The sequence below is a fragment of the Lissotriton helveticus genome, chromosome 2_1, assembly GCF_964261635.1.
Source record: "Lissotriton helveticus chromosome 2_1, aLisHel1.1, whole genome shotgun sequence".
Classification (NCBI taxonomy): Eukaryota; Metazoa; Chordata; class Amphibia; order Caudata; family Salamandridae; genus Lissotriton; species Lissotriton helveticus.
Window position 1 is genome coordinate 325,758,979 of NC_136059.1, and position 18,790 is coordinate 325,777,768.

At 42.3% G+C, this 18,790-nt stretch overlaps 1 protein-coding gene across 2 annotated transcripts in view; it reads right to left on the bottom strand.

The window, feature by feature from the left end:
- ADAMTS12 (ADAM metallopeptidase with thrombospondin type 1 motif 12) overlaps positions 1 to 18,790 on the bottom strand; it is a 2,873,463-nt gene that overhangs the window by 585,266 nt on the left and 2,269,407 nt on the right. For both annotated transcript variants that reach the window (XM_078677277.1, XM_078677276.1), the window contains 2 exons: positions 16,811 to 17,021; positions 10,917 to 12,038 (listed from right to left, as the gene is read on the bottom strand). In XM_078677277.1, coding sequence (XP_078533403.1) covers positions 10,917 to 12,038; positions 16,811 to 17,021 — 1,333 coding nt within the window. The remainder of the gene's footprint in view (positions 1 to 10,916; positions 12,039 to 16,810; positions 17,022 to 18,790) is intronic.

The following is an 18,790-nucleotide window of genomic DNA, read 5'->3' on the forward strand; positions in this document are numbered from 1 at the left end:
CCCACCAGCAGCCGTGCGACCAACCCCCCACCCCCGGCAAGGCCCCGCAGGCACCACCCCCGAGCCGCGCGAGCCCAAACCCCAGGCCCCGGCTCCCCTGCACACCCGGGCCGAAGGCCTCGACCTCAGCCAGAGAACAGGGACCCCGGGGAGCAGGGACCGCACAGCGGCACCCACAACAACCCAGCAAGGGAGCGCTACCTAGGGGGGAGGACGCCGCGGCCGTTCAAGGCAGAGCGGGACTCACCCGGCGCTCCAGCGCAGAGGGAAGATGGCGCCAACGCCCGGAGGATTCAGGACCCCTCCGCCGTGCTCTCTGCGTCCGGCCGCTCCAGCTGCTCGGAAACGGCTCTACCGTGGTCCGGTGCCATCCGGGGGCATTTGCAGGCTCGAGGGGTGTTTCAGAACACCGGGCTGCATCTCCGTGTGCCGTCACAGGGCGCCCACTCGGAGGAGCTTCACTGCAGAGCCGCCATTCCGCACGCCGCCGTGGCCACGCCCCCCCAAAAATAGAGATATTTAAGTATGTTGCTAGCCAATGAGAACTGTGCCAGAATACAGACTGCATACAGTTATCCCACCATGGAAGAGGACAGCTGTCCTGGCAAGTGTCAGTAAGTGCTTAATTTAGAAACATAATTAGTGCCTGGGCCCAAGGCAGGCCACTACAACCTACGATCACTGCAAAATTCCAGAGCAAACCTTACCTTATAATCAAAGCAGTCCAATAAATGTCACCATTTAGATTACATAATGTCACTAAAGCCGCAAAAATGGGCTAGACGAGGTATTGTTTTAATGTACATTCATTAACTTTTTAACAATCTGTGGGTGTGCTCTGCTCAAAAATAAACTGCCAGCGCCACTATGTTTTGCATTGTCAGAAATAGGTGCAGATGCTGTGAAATAAGCCTCAGTGCCAACTGCCAGGCCCCTGAAAACACCAGCACAAATTAAGTGGACTAACTTGGAAGTAGCTACATACAATTACCATATACAAACACATGAATGCATCGCAAAGTATTTTACAGGAAGGTAAATCAGCAGTCAGATATTAAAGTCCATCATACTGTAACAACCATTACAATATATCAGAACACTGATCTCATCATTTACACTAAATTGGACCCAAGAGAGGATGTCCAAGAGCAAGCGTTTTACACTGACAAATAGATCCCAGAGCACGAGGAAGAGTACTCAAAGACAAAATGAAAGACATGATATACCTTACTGCAGTGGCGTAACACAACTTGAGGGGCCCCTGCAAAGTACATGCAGGGAGCCCTCCGTGCTACAGACCCATTCTGGAGCTCTCAGGTTAGGGACCTGCCAGTGCCGGAGGGTCAAGAAGGCTTTTGTTACGCCACTGTCTGACTGTGGGATACACTGGGGACTCATGAATTCACAAGTATTTGTGTTAACTTTGTATTGGGAGAAGAAAGAGTTATGCTGTTTGTTGGAAAACGAGCAGTATCTGTGAGGCTTGCAAAAATAACATGTCACATATGTCCTTCACTGGGAACCAAACACCCTATTGTAGAGCTTGACTCTCGGAGGGTAGAGTTGCAGAGCAGGTGGCGTGGGCTAGTAATCGCCATTACAGGTGTGCAGTAATAACATTCAATAATTGATTGTCCAGTCAGTACTTTGCTTTATAAAAGTAGGAGTACATTTATTAAACACACACACTACTTAATACTATGCACCAATTTACAAATCTACATAAGCTGTTGGATTTACTTTGTGACATTGTATAAGATCTCAACCCCTCTCGCAGGGGGGGTGGGGTCTAGTACCACAACTCCCAGGTATGCACATCATCTTGCCCCCTAATGCAGTGGGTTGACACAACCTGGAGAGAGGGCCTTGGCAACTGGCACCATCCCAGTGGCGACCCACCCCATCATTTCAACAAGCATTAAAAATAGGTATACCTGCTCCGGGGACACATAACCCTGACGGAGTATCTCATACCGAGTATACAGTATGCACCTCTACATCTTGTGGCTAACAGTCTGGGTTGTTCCTCCCCTAACGCAGTGCAAGAATACAGGTTTGGGCATCACTTCTTTCATAGATGATAACAATTATTGCAATTAAAGCCCCTACAAGGCATCACAGTTGAATCACAGGATTAAGCATATGCAGCCAGACACACTAGCAGGAATGTCTAGCAATAATACCCCACTTGGCTTATGATTTCACCCCAGGTATTTCACATAACATGTGACTTTCAGTCCCTCTAAAAGAAATACCATTGGTAAATGCACTTCTCGTGCAGTTGCACCTCTTCACCTCCAGGGGATACCCCTTTCCAGACATCCCCAACTCAGACCTTCATACTTGGTGCAGTCCCTGATGCACGCCCATCTGTAGAACAAAAGTTCCAGCCTCAGAATGCTTGGATTGCTCTCCAGACCTACTTATCTATTGTCATTCTTTTCATTTTAAAAATTTCAGACTTTTGGCAGATAAGGCGGATGCTTCCTCCTTAGGTCTTCTGTTTCAGGCATTACTACATGGTATTCCACAAGGGCAAGAACACTTTCTTTTTAAATATGGTGATCCAAAGTTCTACAAAAAGGTGAGGCTTAAGATCTTGGGTGCGGCATTAACAAATTGGGGATACATTAGAAAAAGGTTTGGAATTCCATACTACGCACCCCAGGCCCGTATATGGGATTCTCCAGGAACGCCAGACTGTCTCAACGATCAGCTATCTCGCCCCCTTAGACTGGCAGGGTTAATATGCTGGTGCGACCTGCAAAATAATTCAAAGCTTATGGATTGGGAGTCCCTATCTAGTCTGACTGGCGGGACTCTCACCCGGTTTAAATATTACCAATTGTCAGGGTGGTGGGCAACTATTCGTTGGGACTTCGATACACCTAACCCAAAGTTTGATTCAGTATTAAGAAAGAGTGGTTGGAAGAGGGAGGTATCTTTTTGGTACTGGGCCTTGATTGAGGCAGAGGGAGTGACAGGACCTGAGCTCCAAAAATTGTGGGGGAGTGCCACTGGTCTAAATTTTACCAATATAATTGATCAATGGGGGGACTCCTTCACTATGCTGCAGGCAGTGGTCAAATCAGCCCCTCTCAAGAGAAACCACCTTTTTACTATGTATAGAGCCTATATAACACCGAAACAATTAGTTAAGATTACTGGCTTAGAACACTGTTGTCCCAGGTGTAAACAACAGGCAGCTGATGACTTCCATATGTTTGTAGATTGTCCAATGATAAAAAGCTACTGGACCAGAGTACAGGAATTCCTGGCCGATGTACTACACACACAATTGGAGGTCTCCCCGGGGACTATCTTGTTTGGGTTAGACACAGATTATCATCTTAATGACATGGCGTCTAAATTTATCTTTTATGTCATCATCCTGGCAAGACGAGAAATATGTAGGGCCTGGAAAGATGTTAATGCCCCTAAATTCACAGAGTTACTGAAACATGTCATCTTCAAAAGTGAATCCGATATAGCTTGTGACAGTACAAGCTATGGTAAGGTCTGGGCGGCCCTGGTGGCTTGGCGGAACAGATGACGGTATTCCAATGATTTCACCTGGGCACTGTTGGTTCTTTTCCTCCAAAGTAACACAGGGTCACCAAGGTAGTGTGAAATGGAGTGGATTAAAAAAACAGTTGCTGCTAGAGGGTCATATCTCCTCCTCTCTCTCCATGGGTCTCAAACATCGGAACTGGTACATCTCGAGTAGAGGGGAGAATGTTGGGATTCCCCACCTAGAACGCCAAAAAGGGTATATGAGGAATGCAAAAAAAAAAACGTCACCTGCCTTCTGGGGGGCATATCTCGGCCCCCAGGGGTCCGATCTTCCCCATTTTGGCCTCTTCTTGCTCCTGATGACGCTCCACAGCCACTGTGAGCACTTTCCTTTTCCCTCTTGCTCTCCAGGAGGGTGAATGCATCAGGGAGTGGTCTGCACTGTCTCTCTGCACCAGTCTTTCACCTGGCTCTCTTCCTGGGCCTCTCTTCTCCTTGCACAGAGGCCCAGGCTTCTGGTCACTTGCCCTGGTATCCCCTTTTGGACCAAGTGAGGGTCCTGGGCCAGTCTGGAGGTTCTTCCTTCTAGCTGCCCATAGTGCCTGGCTCCAGCACCAGGCCACACCCCAGAGAGAGCTCCTCTTCCTGTGCAAACACTTTTTAAAGAATGGGGAGGGGGCTGGCACGAAGTCTCGGTTTGCCCTATCAAACAGCACCACATCACTTCTCTGCTCCCTCCTTCCTGCCCAGGCCTCTGGGTTTGTTCAAAATGGCGTCGCCTAAGGGTCTCATGCCAAATGGTCTCTGAGAGCCCCTTCCTCCTTGATGCCTTCTCTCCAGAGCAGCTTGGTGCCTGGCACCAGGTGTCAGCTGCTGATGAATGAACCTGTAGCTCCACCCATCTTCTCTTCTTGGATTGGATGCCTTTACCCTTGGAATGCTTGTCGTGCAGGGCTGGGCCTCTGATGCTAAAGCTTGGGGAGGAAGGTTTAATTCAGCCTGGCAGGGTCAGCCCCAGCCAGGCCCTGGTTATGAGCTGACTGAGAGAAATATGACATTTCTGGATGACCTAAAAGCAGTACAAATATGACTTCGGACTCTGCAGAATACTTCTTTTCACATGAGTTACAGTTGACTTTAGTGGGTGTCTGGAATTTGTAGGCCCTAGGAAAGCGAAACTAGCCCATGTGCTCCCCATCGTCATAAGAGAGTAATGGAGTGAAAACTGTAAAGCACACTGACTTTCCCTCAAATGTTTCCACCCATTGTAGAAAGCCTATTCCATGTCACCACCCAGTTCTGCGTAAATCCTGCCACACCATTCACACATCCTAATTGCACAGGAGGGAACGCCGCAGCACATGCGGACGTTTCCTCCTACTCAGGGCTCGCGGACAGACGCAAGTCCGTCCGCGATCGTCATGTGCCCCTAGGAGTGCACAATGGCCCACCTGTTACTTTGCTAACTTACATTGAAGCATATTCTGCAATACCCACCATAAAACTGACCTTATCAGCATGGAGGTACTTGATTGATTAATTCCAAAATCACTCTCCATACACTGAGGAAAACTCCGAGTTCAAAGCTATCACACTTGAAGCTCCCTGAAGCTGCCACATAACTTAGTGTAGATCTAGGTGACTTGTGAAATTTAATACACAAACTTCTAAAAATGTTGTGAAAAATTGCAATATGAAAATATTGTGTGTTTTTGCGCATGAGTGAATGGTTTAAAGATGAAACCTCAGTTTAACATTTCCCCTTGGATGTTTTTTCTGTCAGTATCTCATGTCAGTTTTGAATCCACAGTTATTCATGGCACTCAATTTTCACGATTGGATTTTGCCAAACCTAGCCGGAGTAAGGCTCTCAAAGGTCTTCATTTTAAGTTGTATACATATCTCAACTATGCCTTCTTGTCCTATGATCAAGCCTCCCTTTGTGCCATGAGGTTTATCTTCAGTATCACTAAGAGATATATTCACATTTTTCAAACTGAGTGTTTTTTGTTTTAAGAATGGTGTGATGTGTCCTCCTCTTCGTAATTATGCTTTCCTGAAGCGTTTTTTTGTATGGGTAACATGATGATGTCCTACAATTGCTGTTAACTATTGCCTTTGATTACTGCTGTTTAAAAAGCCACTAAAGTTTATTATAAAAAAAAGACTGGGGTGATGGTCAAAAATAAGCCATGGGTCCACAACCTATAAGCTCAGACTTAAATTTAGCTGGATGGGGTATTTGCAATGGAGTCCAGTCCTGTTGAGTACCTACACACAAACATACACACACAAGCACACACACACTCACACACCCCCACACACACTTACACTCACACACATACACACTCAATAAATCATCTGATTTTGAACATGAAAGTAAGACACCACCTTTGCTTGCAAGTGTGGGCGAAGTTGTAGTGATAGCCTTATTAAAGCATACCACATTATATAATGTGGACCAAAGATGGTGTTACCTACTAAGAATTTTAGCTGCTAATATTGTTTTAGTTCCATAAGAGGCAACTATATGCTGGAAGGTACAAGCTACTACCAGTCACTATAACATACATAATTTAGTTACCAGTGAATCTGGGTAAGCAGTGCAGTTCCCAACATACCCTTATTATATGTGGTAACATCAGCTCTGACCCTCAGGTGGTGCAGATAACTGATTCTAAGAGTGGCAAATAAATAGAAAATAAGAGCTAAGTCTAATACATGTTTGTCCGCCGATTTATGATGTTATTTGGGTAAATGTTGTCATGACAACTTCACCATGACATCATTCTTTGTGGCAGAAATATCTTCCTGCTAGTTACCTCAAGGAGTTTTCATTTTCATTGTTTTTGAACAGACATCTGTAGATCAACTTGGCTCATTTTTAGGAAATATGTCTCTTTTTCCATAAAAATGCAAGGATATTTTGCACTTAAGTAATGAATGGCTTAATTCCATGGGTCTGTAGTTTGGAATTCTCTGTCTTCCTGTCAATGGCGTCTATTTTATTTTCTCTCTCTCTCCTACTCTCCTTTTTATTTATTTATCTTCCTCTCTATTTTTCTTTTCATCTCTCTCTATTTCAGGGTTCATTTGTACCTGGGGAGGAATCATTTGAGGTCCCAAAATGCATCACTAACAGCGATATGGTACCCCTCCTGTCAAATAAAAGTACTTATTTTAAGAGAGCCATGCAAACGACCATACGACCAAGTGTGCTACCCCAAAAGAAATAAACATGGACACAAAGCACTGCAATGACATCAAATAATAACACCAGTAGCTAACTATGCCACTGAGGTGCCAAACGCAGGCACTCAAATATACAAAAGCATGCGAAACCAAACAGAAGAAAGTTAATCAAATTTACTGTAAAACACACAGGTCTAGAATCCATAATCTCCCTGCTTGTTGTAATTGGGAATACCAAAACTAGCAGGAAATATGATAATACCAATAAATGCACCCGATCCCACCAATGGGCATATTTGCAAGGTATTATTGCCACCAGAACATCACTTTTTTTTAATTTTTTTATTTTAAACAATGTTTATTTCAAAATACTTCAAGATACACAGTTTACTTCTCGCCTACAACCCTGAGGCCGACAGCACAGATATTAAGGTCACTTCACACAGCTGTATTTGCCAACAACCCCAGGGGCAGGCAGCGATATTCGACCTGTATATAAAATTCCTTCCTTAACTAGCATAAATATTCTCTATTTGCAGTATTCAATTATTCAATTATTTAATTATGAACTCGAACATATGCCAAAAGCAACCCCCTCCCCCTCCCCCTCCCGTCCACTACCATCCTGTTAAATCAATGAGTTATGACTGGTAGTACACTTATGACCGACTCAGCAACGCAGCCACGCAGAAACATCCTGCACATTCATAATATTCCACAATTTACTAACTGACACATAGCCTGCAGGGCAGAAGTCATTTCCTTTCCTTTCCCCAAGCCTTTCCCATGGTACAATATCGTTCCACCTCCTACGTAGAATAATTTCCCCCCCTGACCTCATCCAGTCCGCAAAAGGTTCCCAAAAGTCAGCTGGTCTAGATCTGCTAGGCATTAGTTCCCAAAAAGTTGACAATTGATCTTTGCAATATGTGGCAGCCCGTACCCATCCTGGGATCATAGGGGGGTTCTGTTTTTTCCAGTATATGGCTGCCTGTCGTCTCGCTTGCAGTAGCAGCATAGCTGTGAGTTTACGATGTTCCTTCAGGATATCTTGCACACATCCCAAAAGTGCCAACAACGGTGTCGCCAGTTTCGTGGTATGTGTTATACTCCCTATGTGTTTAAATATATCTGTCCAATATTTCGATACTGGTCCGCAATACCATGCTAAGTGAGCAAACGTGGCATCCTGTACCCCACATCTCCAGCATCTCGTGTCTGGGTGTATCCCCATGCGATGCAGCTGCGCCGGTGTGCGATATAGTCTATGTATAAAGTTGAAATGGATCAATCTTAGTCTATAGTTTGGCAACAGGTGTTTCATCTGGGAGCAACAGAATTGCCCTTGACTGTCCATGATTGACATGTCAAAATCTCCCTCCCTTTCCTTCTTGGATGTGGTACATGTAATAGGATATTCCCAGTGTTATGGTGTATATGCGCCTGATTAGTTTGCGAGGGGACGTATTATGAAGAACATTCTCTAGTGCTAAGAGTGTGGGCGGTGCACTAGGAAACTCAGCAAATCTGGATTTGCATGCCGCTCGTATCTGGTAATACAGCCGCATATCAGATGCAGTAGGCGGTCATGTGCCACAAATCTGTATTATAGTTAAAAATTCACCATTTGGGAAAAGATCATTGCCTAGCTCCAATTTATGTGCTTTTGCTCTCATATTAATAGCCTTATCCAGTAAGGGGCCCAGTAAGGGGTTGTCTCCTATGGGCATAGAGGGAGCATATAATACCTTGTGGTGCACTCTCTTCGAGATACCTATCCATGCCCATCTCAACGCGTCTGCCGTATCTATTTCCCGATGTGGACGTTTACAGGGCGCATACACAGCTGTGTTCAATGGTAGGGGCGCAACTCTATCTGTTTCAATCGCAACATGTGGCTGGAATGGCGTAGGGTGGTGCCAAAAGTGTAAAAACTGCGCCTGCGCACTATAGGCATATAGTTCAAAATCTGTAGCGCCTAGCCCTCCTTGCACAAATGGTAGCATCAATATCTTCCAGGAGACACAAACCTGGTTCCCAGCCCAGATGAGCTCCAAAATGCTTCATCGTAGTCATTTGAAAAAGTTTGCATTCAGCGGCATAGGAATATTCACAAATAAATATAGTAGTTTAGGCAATACAACCATTTTCGTAATGGCTATTCTCCCCATTAAAGACAGTGCTAGCTTTTTCCATCTTTGAATTTTGCTTTCCAACCAGTCTACTGCCCTACCATAATTAGCTAACCATATTTCATGCATCGATCTACTGATCCAAATACCTATCTTGTCTCCCCTGCTGTCCACTGTATCGGGAATTCCGATACAAACTGGATTGTGTCATCCGTTAGCGGCATCATAACCGACTTCAACTAATTAATCTGGATCACAGTGAGGCCTCCATATCTAATCAGTTCCTTCATAACTGTGTCAAATTTCTCTTTAGGATTAGTCAGAACATCACTTTTCTGGTGGTGGTAACCCCTTTGCCCTATTTACAAGGTGGCGTTAAACCACTTAATGTGGCTTAACGCTACCTTGTGAATAATGCCCCTATTTGTGCAGCACTTAGCATGAAAGGGGCAGGCAATGGATGCTGCAGTGGACGTTCCGCCGCAACACCCTGTTTCAATTTTCAGTACCCACGTGCATCCTTTTTGTTGCCAATCTTATCACATCCTTTAACTAGATAATTTGCAGGACCTCAGTCGGTGGCATTGACTTTTGGAAAAATGCTCAGTTGATTCTCTCAGGTTGCTTCCAACTCAGACAATGGCAATCCAATCACTCTGATGTAGCAGACATTTTACCATGTTCTAACATTTCCAATCTGTTTTAAAATGAAGAAATGGATACCTCAGCACATGTTTGATTAAGGGATTGACTTTCCAGAAATACCTCAGTTATGATCTATAAATATTTGCTCCTGTCTTCTTCTCGAAGGACTAGTATAAAGTTTTAACTTCTATGAGTTATTCAGAGGCACCATCCCCCCTGCCTTGAAGTGCCACAAACTTGGCCAAAAGGTGCCTGCTTTTCTTTGCAGTTGTTCTAGGGGTGCCAGTAATGCCATTTAGACATGGACAAGTACACTGGTGTCCCTCCTACAAGCACTATTTTTTGTATATTGTATTGGGGGATTAATTTTGGTATCATTATTCCAAGGAAGGAAAATTCGTGACACAACGCATCAATCCAAACATACATTGGACTGATAGTATAACAGAAAGCATGTGAATACATGACAAATTACGATGTACCAAGCTAATAGAGGTCTTGATAAGACAAGTTTTCCTTCTCACACAATCGCTTATATAGGTACCAACCCAGCAAAATCAAAATCTTTTCTCTCATCCTCAAAACGCTTACAGTAATGACTCTGCATCAATTCAATCCCTATTCATTGTACATCCCAAGGTACTAAACATCATATAGAAAGTGCAAATGCACCCTTAAAGTGAAATTATTCCAAAGAGTACATTTCCCCAAAAATACCTGTACGCTTTTCAAAATATGCCCAACTACATACACACACATGATTTAAAAAAAAAAAACAGTTCTCTTCATTGACCTCTCCTTTACAAACTATCTCCCTCCATGGCTATTACCATACCCATCCCTTCCAAGCACTCAACAATCCTCTGCCCATGGATTTCTCAGTTTCAATCATTCTCGCATGCAACTTGTTTTGAGAAGAATATGATTCAATGTAACTTAAGGGCCACAACCTCATTGCTCCCTTCAGACTGGCAAACAAAATTGTCCTCCTTAGTTGCAACATAGCATTTGAGAAACTTAAAAGCCTAATACCTGTACCGTATAATTCTGGAACACTTCAACTTGAAGCATTGCACTTTAATTCTGATACCCGCCACTCTTTCCTGTGCCTACTGGTTACTACACTCATTGTACTATTTTATGCTACTCTAAAATGTTCTGTATTATATACACCATATAAAATCAAAGAGTAAACTTACAAAAAAATTCAGATCGCAAAGAGCAGCATCAGCCAATAAAACATACCACAAAATCTAAAATAAAAACGATTTGATTTTTGGAACAAACTGCACGTAGTGTAGTTATTTACATAAAGAAATCGTCATTGAATACCACAACATATGTTTTATAGGATTTCAGATGGTGCTTAACAATGGTGTATATTTTAGTTATTTTCTTTTTTTATGGGCTACCACTATGTTACAGATATCTTACCTCGCTCCAATTCCCCATTATCCAGAAGGCCTGTTGTGAAATATTGGTACTTGTTTCTGGGAGATTTCCTTCTGTTGTTGTCCTTAAATTCAAGTCAGAATTGTTTAAGTTGAAGTTGAACAATTTCACAAAAGGCATAGAGTTGTTCAATGTATTCATTAATTCTGTAGAATCTTCATCCAAAGAAGGCAGCATTGATGGTGGTCTGTCCGTGACAGTGCTATCTATGATTGGAACACTAACTTGAATGTCAATATTTGTGGGCCTTTCGTTGTTCGCTGAAGCTGTCACTTCATCACTAGTCTCTGGATATGAAGAGTGGGTAGTAAATTCATTCTGAGAAAATGTTGGCCACATTTTAGGAATTGTACTGCGGCTTGTAACAATGTGAAGGCTTTTGTTCGATGCATTTCTCATGGAGTTGGTTTTGGAGATATTTGTGGGTTTAAATTGTCTATCCAGTTCATCATCGTCTTGTTGTGTGGAACCTTCGGTCTCATCAAACTCCACACTTGGATCCTCTGTTGTAAATTCTTGAATTGGTGAAACTTTATAAGAACTTTGAGATGTAGTAGAAATTAATTCATGGCTTTCTTCAATCATTACTTTACTCACTTTTGTTAATTGTTCAACATTTACATCAGTTGGTTGATTGGTGATGGTTCTCACAGTGCTTTTCTGCAACCCTTTGCTTTCAGTAAACACTAAATTTCCATCAGTATTTAAATAGGTAGAATTATTTATGTTTTCATCTTCTATATCATTATTGATTGAAGTTGTTATGGGTCTGGGATATGTAGCCAAGGATGGAGTTAGAGAGGGGACCACATTTGTCGTTGGCATGTTAGTTGTTGTCAAGAGTCTTCGGTTGGGTTTCGGTGGCAGTGATTTGCCTGAAGGTCTTCGTTTGGGGTTAGGCAATGTTTTCCGATTTGTTATCCTGGTGGGATTGTTACCAGTTGTGTGAATTTTGGTAGGTAGAAATGATCTTCTGAACTGACACTGCTGGAGGCCACACAGAGCTTTGGTATTGGGCTTTCTTGAAACATTGCATGGTTCATTGTTGTTCTTGGAGCAGGTAACACTCCTCATCCGTACACCACCGCCACATGTAACTGAACACTGCAAAGTAAGTAGAAAGAAACATTTCTAACATATCATTTTGGTAAAATGTCTTTTATATTCTCATCTGTTTACACAGTTTTATTGTTTCTCTTTTCTCTTAAATTTAGTTGTCATTTTGGTCTTTCTAGCTCTCTTTATGCTATTCATGGCAACATAATACGAAAGTCTTTATCTTGATTGGCTTACACATTAATATCTACATATACAAAGTAGACAGAAAATGAATAACATAATCACAATTTCATGATCTGCCCCTTTTTTTCACCTTTTCACCTTTTTTGATAATTTTTTATACACATTTTTCTTTCTATGCATTTTTATTTTATATTATAATCTATTTGATGTAGCCTCACTATCAGTATGTATGTATTTTTGTGGTCTTGTTACAAACTGCTTTAGCTGGCTTTCCGTTGTGGACAGCAATGCAAGCAATTTCTTTATCTTATAGAATGGGCGTGGCATCTGTTCCTTGCTCATAAATGGATAGCTTTCCTGTCTATTGCAATTCCCTGTTCCATATTTATGTTTGCCCTACCCCTGGAGAATTTACGTTTCACTCAGATTTTTCATTGGCTGAGTGGCTTTTGTATGACAGGTGCTGGTCAAGTGCGGCCAGATTGAGTAGAAATGAGTTACAGCGTTAATATAAAGTAGCTTAATAGATGTCCGGTGTAGGTCTAAGAGAAGTGATGCTAACTTGTTTTTGTTTTAGGTTTAAGGACTCTAAATTATAAATGGACATATATCTCTATAATTATGAGTGTATGCGTTTTAAGAGAAGAAGTATTTTTAAAACTTTTTTATTGCATCTATTCTAGACATATAGATTTCAGCCAGTTTACACATAATGAGGATTCTGCGAGCATGATATTAGCTTAATAAACAATACAACCATAACAAGGGCATGGTGACAAAAGATGTATAGGCAGTGCACCAGCGTGTCATTCAGGGAAAGATATAGAACACAGATTAAATTAATCTAATTAAATAAACGCAGTTTAAGGGTCCTGAGGTTAGATCGACAAAGAACAAATTGAGTTGAGGGACAAGTAGCTAGCCAATAGGAAAACACTGAAAGCAGGACGAAAATAAAATTCTACTATCTCTAGGTTTGGAAGATCTAGAATCATGATTAAACCACTCTGTGTAGTATATATTAAAAGCCCAACTCATTGGTGAAATTGGAGTTAAATAAGTCCAGTTGGGGTATATGTAGGGTACTTAATTTACTTCAAACGGAACTTCCCTGATACAAGGCAATGTTAGATGACACCTGGTGGAAAGCCCCCAGCAGACAGACCCCAGAACTGGTTTGAAGTGACTACAGAGGCAGGGACTACTCACTACAATGGCCAGACCTCTGGATGGTCACACAGGCTCTGCACAAGGGGAGAATGGTCTACTCATCTTGGACTTTAATACCGCGGGGTACTGTGGGATTGTAAGCTGTAGAAAAAAGCAGGAACTGCTGCAAAAGTGTGTAGGGTTACCTCTTGGAACTGTTACCCCATTGTTTAAGGAGAAGTGAGTACTCACCCACTAGCTTGTGCCACGTATAAATGTGGTACCCTCCTTGGAACAACTTATAGAATTGCGGACGAACAGAAGAGGACTACACCTGATGACTGTGACCATATTGTGCCTATGAAGGATTGGACATGTTCCTACTGTACCCAGAAAAAATAAGTAGACTCCAAGGGTCAGGTGCCTAACCTCCTGCATAGATCCAGGAATGCAACAAGCTGCGAGATAACTGTTCTAGATCTGACAAGTAACAACTGGATCTGCCCTGGATCCTGCATTGAGCCTTTGCCCAGAAAGGCTGTTCCTTGGGTCCTAGAGCCTTTGGCTGTGTCTAACCAAACTTCTCCTACCACCTCTGAAAACCTGGGACTCGGAAACATTTTGGACTTCCAGACCTCTGAAGGACTGGGAAAAACCACTCCACCATATCTGTCTAAGGCATGGCCGTGCTGGGCTAATAAAACATGTTTCTACTGCTTGGAGCCTCTGCGCAGTAATAAATCTGATTTAGTGGACCCTCGATGAGAAGGTACCCGATGTTCCAGAACTCATTGCCAGGTATAGCCTGCAACTACAGCCCACTAGTGGATCCTGAGCCACAAAAGGAGACTAAGCCCAAAGGTAAAAATCTTGACTGGGCAAAGTCACCGAAAATATTTAGCCTGGGAAAAGACTTCCCTGGGCTCAAAATGTGAATTTCTCCCGCTCAGAGCTTTTCCAGTGAAACCAATGGCTTCAGTGGGACCATACAGTGCCTATTCAACCATGTGAAAACTTCTTTGGATACAGCCTGTTACCCAGGCCCACTGAGGTATTTTGTCTTCCAACAAAGAAACCAAGGGGCAAATTTATCAAAGGGTTGCGTCCCCCTTGTTCCACGCAATGGGGCGCAAGAGCAACGCAACTCTTAAATTAGATTTATCAAGCCACCAAGGCCAACTTGCATGCCCCTGCCTGGCTTGATAAATCTTGAGTAATGCAACTCAGCACAAATCGTTACATTGTGTTACTCTGCCTAAGGGACACGTTCCATGGTTGAAGCATGGTTGTTCCCACACACCACCCATGGATTTTTGCGCATTCCCAGATTTACCATTACTGCTAGACCTTGGAATGCATAGAAATACTACGCATCTCAAGGAGATGTGTCAATAGGAGAAATATAATTATTTCTCCTAGCTTTTTTCTCTTTCTATGTGTGCTGCATTGTGTCGCACACTAGAAAGAGGAAAGCGTCTCATGGGATTGTTTTTGTGCAGGAAGGTGTCACTTTCTGTACAAAAACAATCCTGCTTACAATGCAGGTCCCCTTCCATCATGGTGCAAGGATGCCTGCATTGAGGATATGATGCACATTATGCCCCAGAGCTGGAAAATGACAGGAAAGTGGCATAATATTCTAATTGTGGTGCATTGCTGCCCTTTGCCAATCACGCAGCACAGCAAGTTGGCTGTGTGATCCCTTGATAAATATGCCCCTAAATTCCAAGGTAAAACCTCTGACCAGCTCAAACCAGGCTGGTGTATTTGACCCAGGCTCCTAAGAACTGGTCTACTGTGACCATTTACTACCATTGGGGTAGTTTGCTTTTTAGTGCTATTTACCACTAAATCTTTATAAATGCATATATTCCCTTGATTGAAATTGGAACATTTTGGTGCAATACTTTTAGTCATTGAATTGTACCTTATTTTTCCAATTTAGTTTGGGATATTTATTGCCTGGTATTTGCACTTTATTACTGTTTTGGTACTGCTGAATATTTTACACATTGTTCTAGTTAAGCCTGTCTGCTCTGTGCCAAGTCTACCCGGGGTGAGCAAATGTTAATTTAATGACCTGAAGGCTTCACCCTGACAACAATTGTCATTATATATTTAGGTAGGCAGGCTCCCACCCCAAATAATATTTAGATTGCTAACTTGATCAAGTTATAAAAATATTAAGTTTAGTGAAGCTCTAGGGTGGAAGGAAGATACTGCAAAACTGTGAAAACAAGAATCTAAAACAAATTATCTATAGATAGTAGAGTAGAAGAAACATTTTAATGAAGAAGTTCCTTGCACAGGTGAGGGACATTTTGGAATCCCCACCGGCACGGTATTATTTGGAGAATCCCCTTGACCAAAGAGGCACCAGGAGTTATTAAGTTATGGATGCCACAACTAAGGTACTGTAATGATATGAGTATATGAGAGGTAGTAAATATCCTGTTAAGACTCAAACCAAAATGATTAATTTAGTAATTGAATGTTGTCCCTGTATGAATTATTTTGTAACATACCGTAGTGTTTAGTGCCTAATGTACAAAACACGGGTCACAAATTGTGGCCAGGATTTTTTTTATTAGAGTATAATTTTGTGGACTAACTTATGTACTAATAGTTCGATTTTCAAAATTCCTTTTTGGAGTGGGTTGCATTCTGACCTAGCTCATGAATTTTAATGAGGTAGGTCGTTAATTGTGACATACTTCTATTGGATTCGATCTGTCTGTCAATACATTTAAATAAAGTTAACTTTTTTTAATGCAACCTATTTTCCTTAAATAAAACTGGACTACATTTAAAAAGAAAAGTTTAGTTTGTGTATACATTCATAAATAAGAATGGACCCAATGGTATTCCGTCCTTTTCAATGGTTCGCTACTGAAAATATGGTTGCAAATTATTGATACATTACATACGGAATCGCAATTTGGAAGATATGTCTAATACATGCCCCTTACAAATTGCAATTTGGTGTACATTACTAAACTTTTGAGAACTGGTAAACTTTAACCGAATCGGCAAATGTGTTTAATACATAGTTAAAAGCCATCTAGTGGCTGCAAACCCTGATTTAGCGATTCACAGGATTTGCGCCTGGTAAGTGGCTTGTACATAAGGCCTTTTCTTCATAAATGTCATGTAACAGCTCGAAAAGAAACTTTAGATTTGGTAAAAAATAGCACTTTATAGATGTAGAGATTGATTTGCTAATTATTTAATTGCTCGGAGCAAATGTTTTCAATACATTTGATTTGGATATGTACTATATGCTTTTACGTTCTTATTGCAATAGCTTTATTACAGATGCAAAAGCACTTTATGCATATTAATAATTGAATTTCATACAGCGACAGGCAAAATATGAGCAAATAATTTAATGGGTTCTCTTCATGTACCCACATTTAATTGACTTAAAGCTGTACGTTTTAGTGCAAAAGATTTAACAAAAAGACACGTGTTTAGTTAGTTTTTACCTCTGTCCAGTTGCTCACTGTCCAATCCGATGGGCACAAGACATCCCTGTTGCACGACATGTGGGTCTTGGGTTTGAGGAGGTGGTGGCAGTCATCCGCCTGCATAGCTTGCTCATCGGAGCCCACCGTTTGAATGCACAGCACCGCTCGTTTCTGCTCGCCAGTGGGCCCGCAGGTGGTCGAACACTTCTGCCACTCTCCAGCCCACCATCTATGAAAATGCAGCCAGAAGTAGCGGTCACCCAGGTGCCAGCATTATAAACTTTGAAAAATGTCAATAATTATAGGGCCCAGAGAAGACTCATTTAAAGGCATTGTGCACACTATTTTAATATTTTAATAAAATTCATACCGTTACAAAATGAAAACCACATTATATTGAATATTTACTTCTGTTGCATTTTTTTTATTTTCTTGTAGTTGCTTGACGAAGCGATGAGGGGCACAGAGAATAAGAGGAGAATGGGTGGGAGAGAAAAGCCTGCTGCAGATTGAACTAGTTTGTGTGGGAATTAATCGTGTTAGGCTGAAAGTGCAAGTCTGTAGAATATAAACACTACTATGTAGGTTGCTTCGGCCTTGTGTGGTTGGTGAGGGGTCTGTTATCCAGAATTCACAGCCGGAAGAATAAGGGAAATGCGGAAAGTTTATTGGGAGGTAGTATAATATAAGAGGATGTAGTGGGGCATGGGAACAGAACTATTGTGTTAGAGAAGTTCAGTTGTGCTTGAGGTGTAACAACTACTGAGTAGTTACACCTAATAACTTTTAGGAGAGCATGGCTAGGTAAATTTGAGATGTATTTTTTTTTTCATTTACCCATTTAGAGAGCGCATGGTTACAATTCCGGTGTGTCCCCGTGCTGGTAGCAAACTTTCAGATGGCGGAAATTGAAAGTAAAGCATTATCCATTAAGCCCATGGGCTTATGACATGAGATCTCGAGCGTCTATACTGGTTTAATGGTAGGGAAAAGCCATGTCTTTAGCCTTTTACGGAAGGTGGCTCCACAGGGATCTGTTGTCATGTTAACTGGTAATGTGTTCCAATGCTTAGCTGCCAGGTATCTAAAAGATCGTCCACCCATCCTAGCCTTCGATATTCTTCGTACATTTACCAGTGCCCTTCCTTCGGATCTCAGGTTCTGGCTAGGTGTGTATCATTGTTTGGAGATACCGTGGACCTTTTTCGCCAGGATTTGGTGGCAATAATCACATTGTCTTAAACAATATTCTTTTCTCCACAGGTAGCCAATGTAGTTTAGCTAGGGCTTTTGTTATAGATGTTCTTTTAGGGAGATCAACACATGGAGGGCTGCCGCATTTTGTATCGATTGCAGCTTCATTAGTCTTTTTGGGTTGAACCTAAATATAGAACATTGCCGGAGTCGATCTGGGAGGTGACCATGGTATGTACTATTGTTTTCCTTGCTTTGACCGGTAATAGATCGAGGACCTTCCTCAAGACTTTCAATGTCCCGAAGCATTTACCTGTTACTTTCCGAATTTGACTATCAAATGTCAGTTTGGAGACCAGCGACACTCAAAGATGTTTGACTTCGGTATTAGGAGTTGTAAGTTGGCCAAGTGTCTCAGGCCACCAAGCAGATGTCCCGACAGATTGAGCTCTTCCCACTATCATCACCTCTGTTTTGCTTCCATTGAGTTTCAGGCAATGGTTGGACATCCATGCTGCTACCTCCTCCAGGCACTGGGAGAATTGGTGATCAGTCTGTTCCGGGTTTTGGGACAGTGTGACAATTAGTTGCGTATCATCAGCATATGACACAATGGACACATTATGCCCTTCCACTCTATTTGCCAGTGGACCCACGTATAAGGTGAATAGCCTGGGGCTCAGAATTGAGCACTGTAGTACTCCCTGTAGCAGGGGAATACTCTTGGACGTTTGCAAGTATTGCGTGACCTGGAAACACTGTGAAGACAGGAAGAATGTCATCCAGCATAAGGCCAAGCCCCTA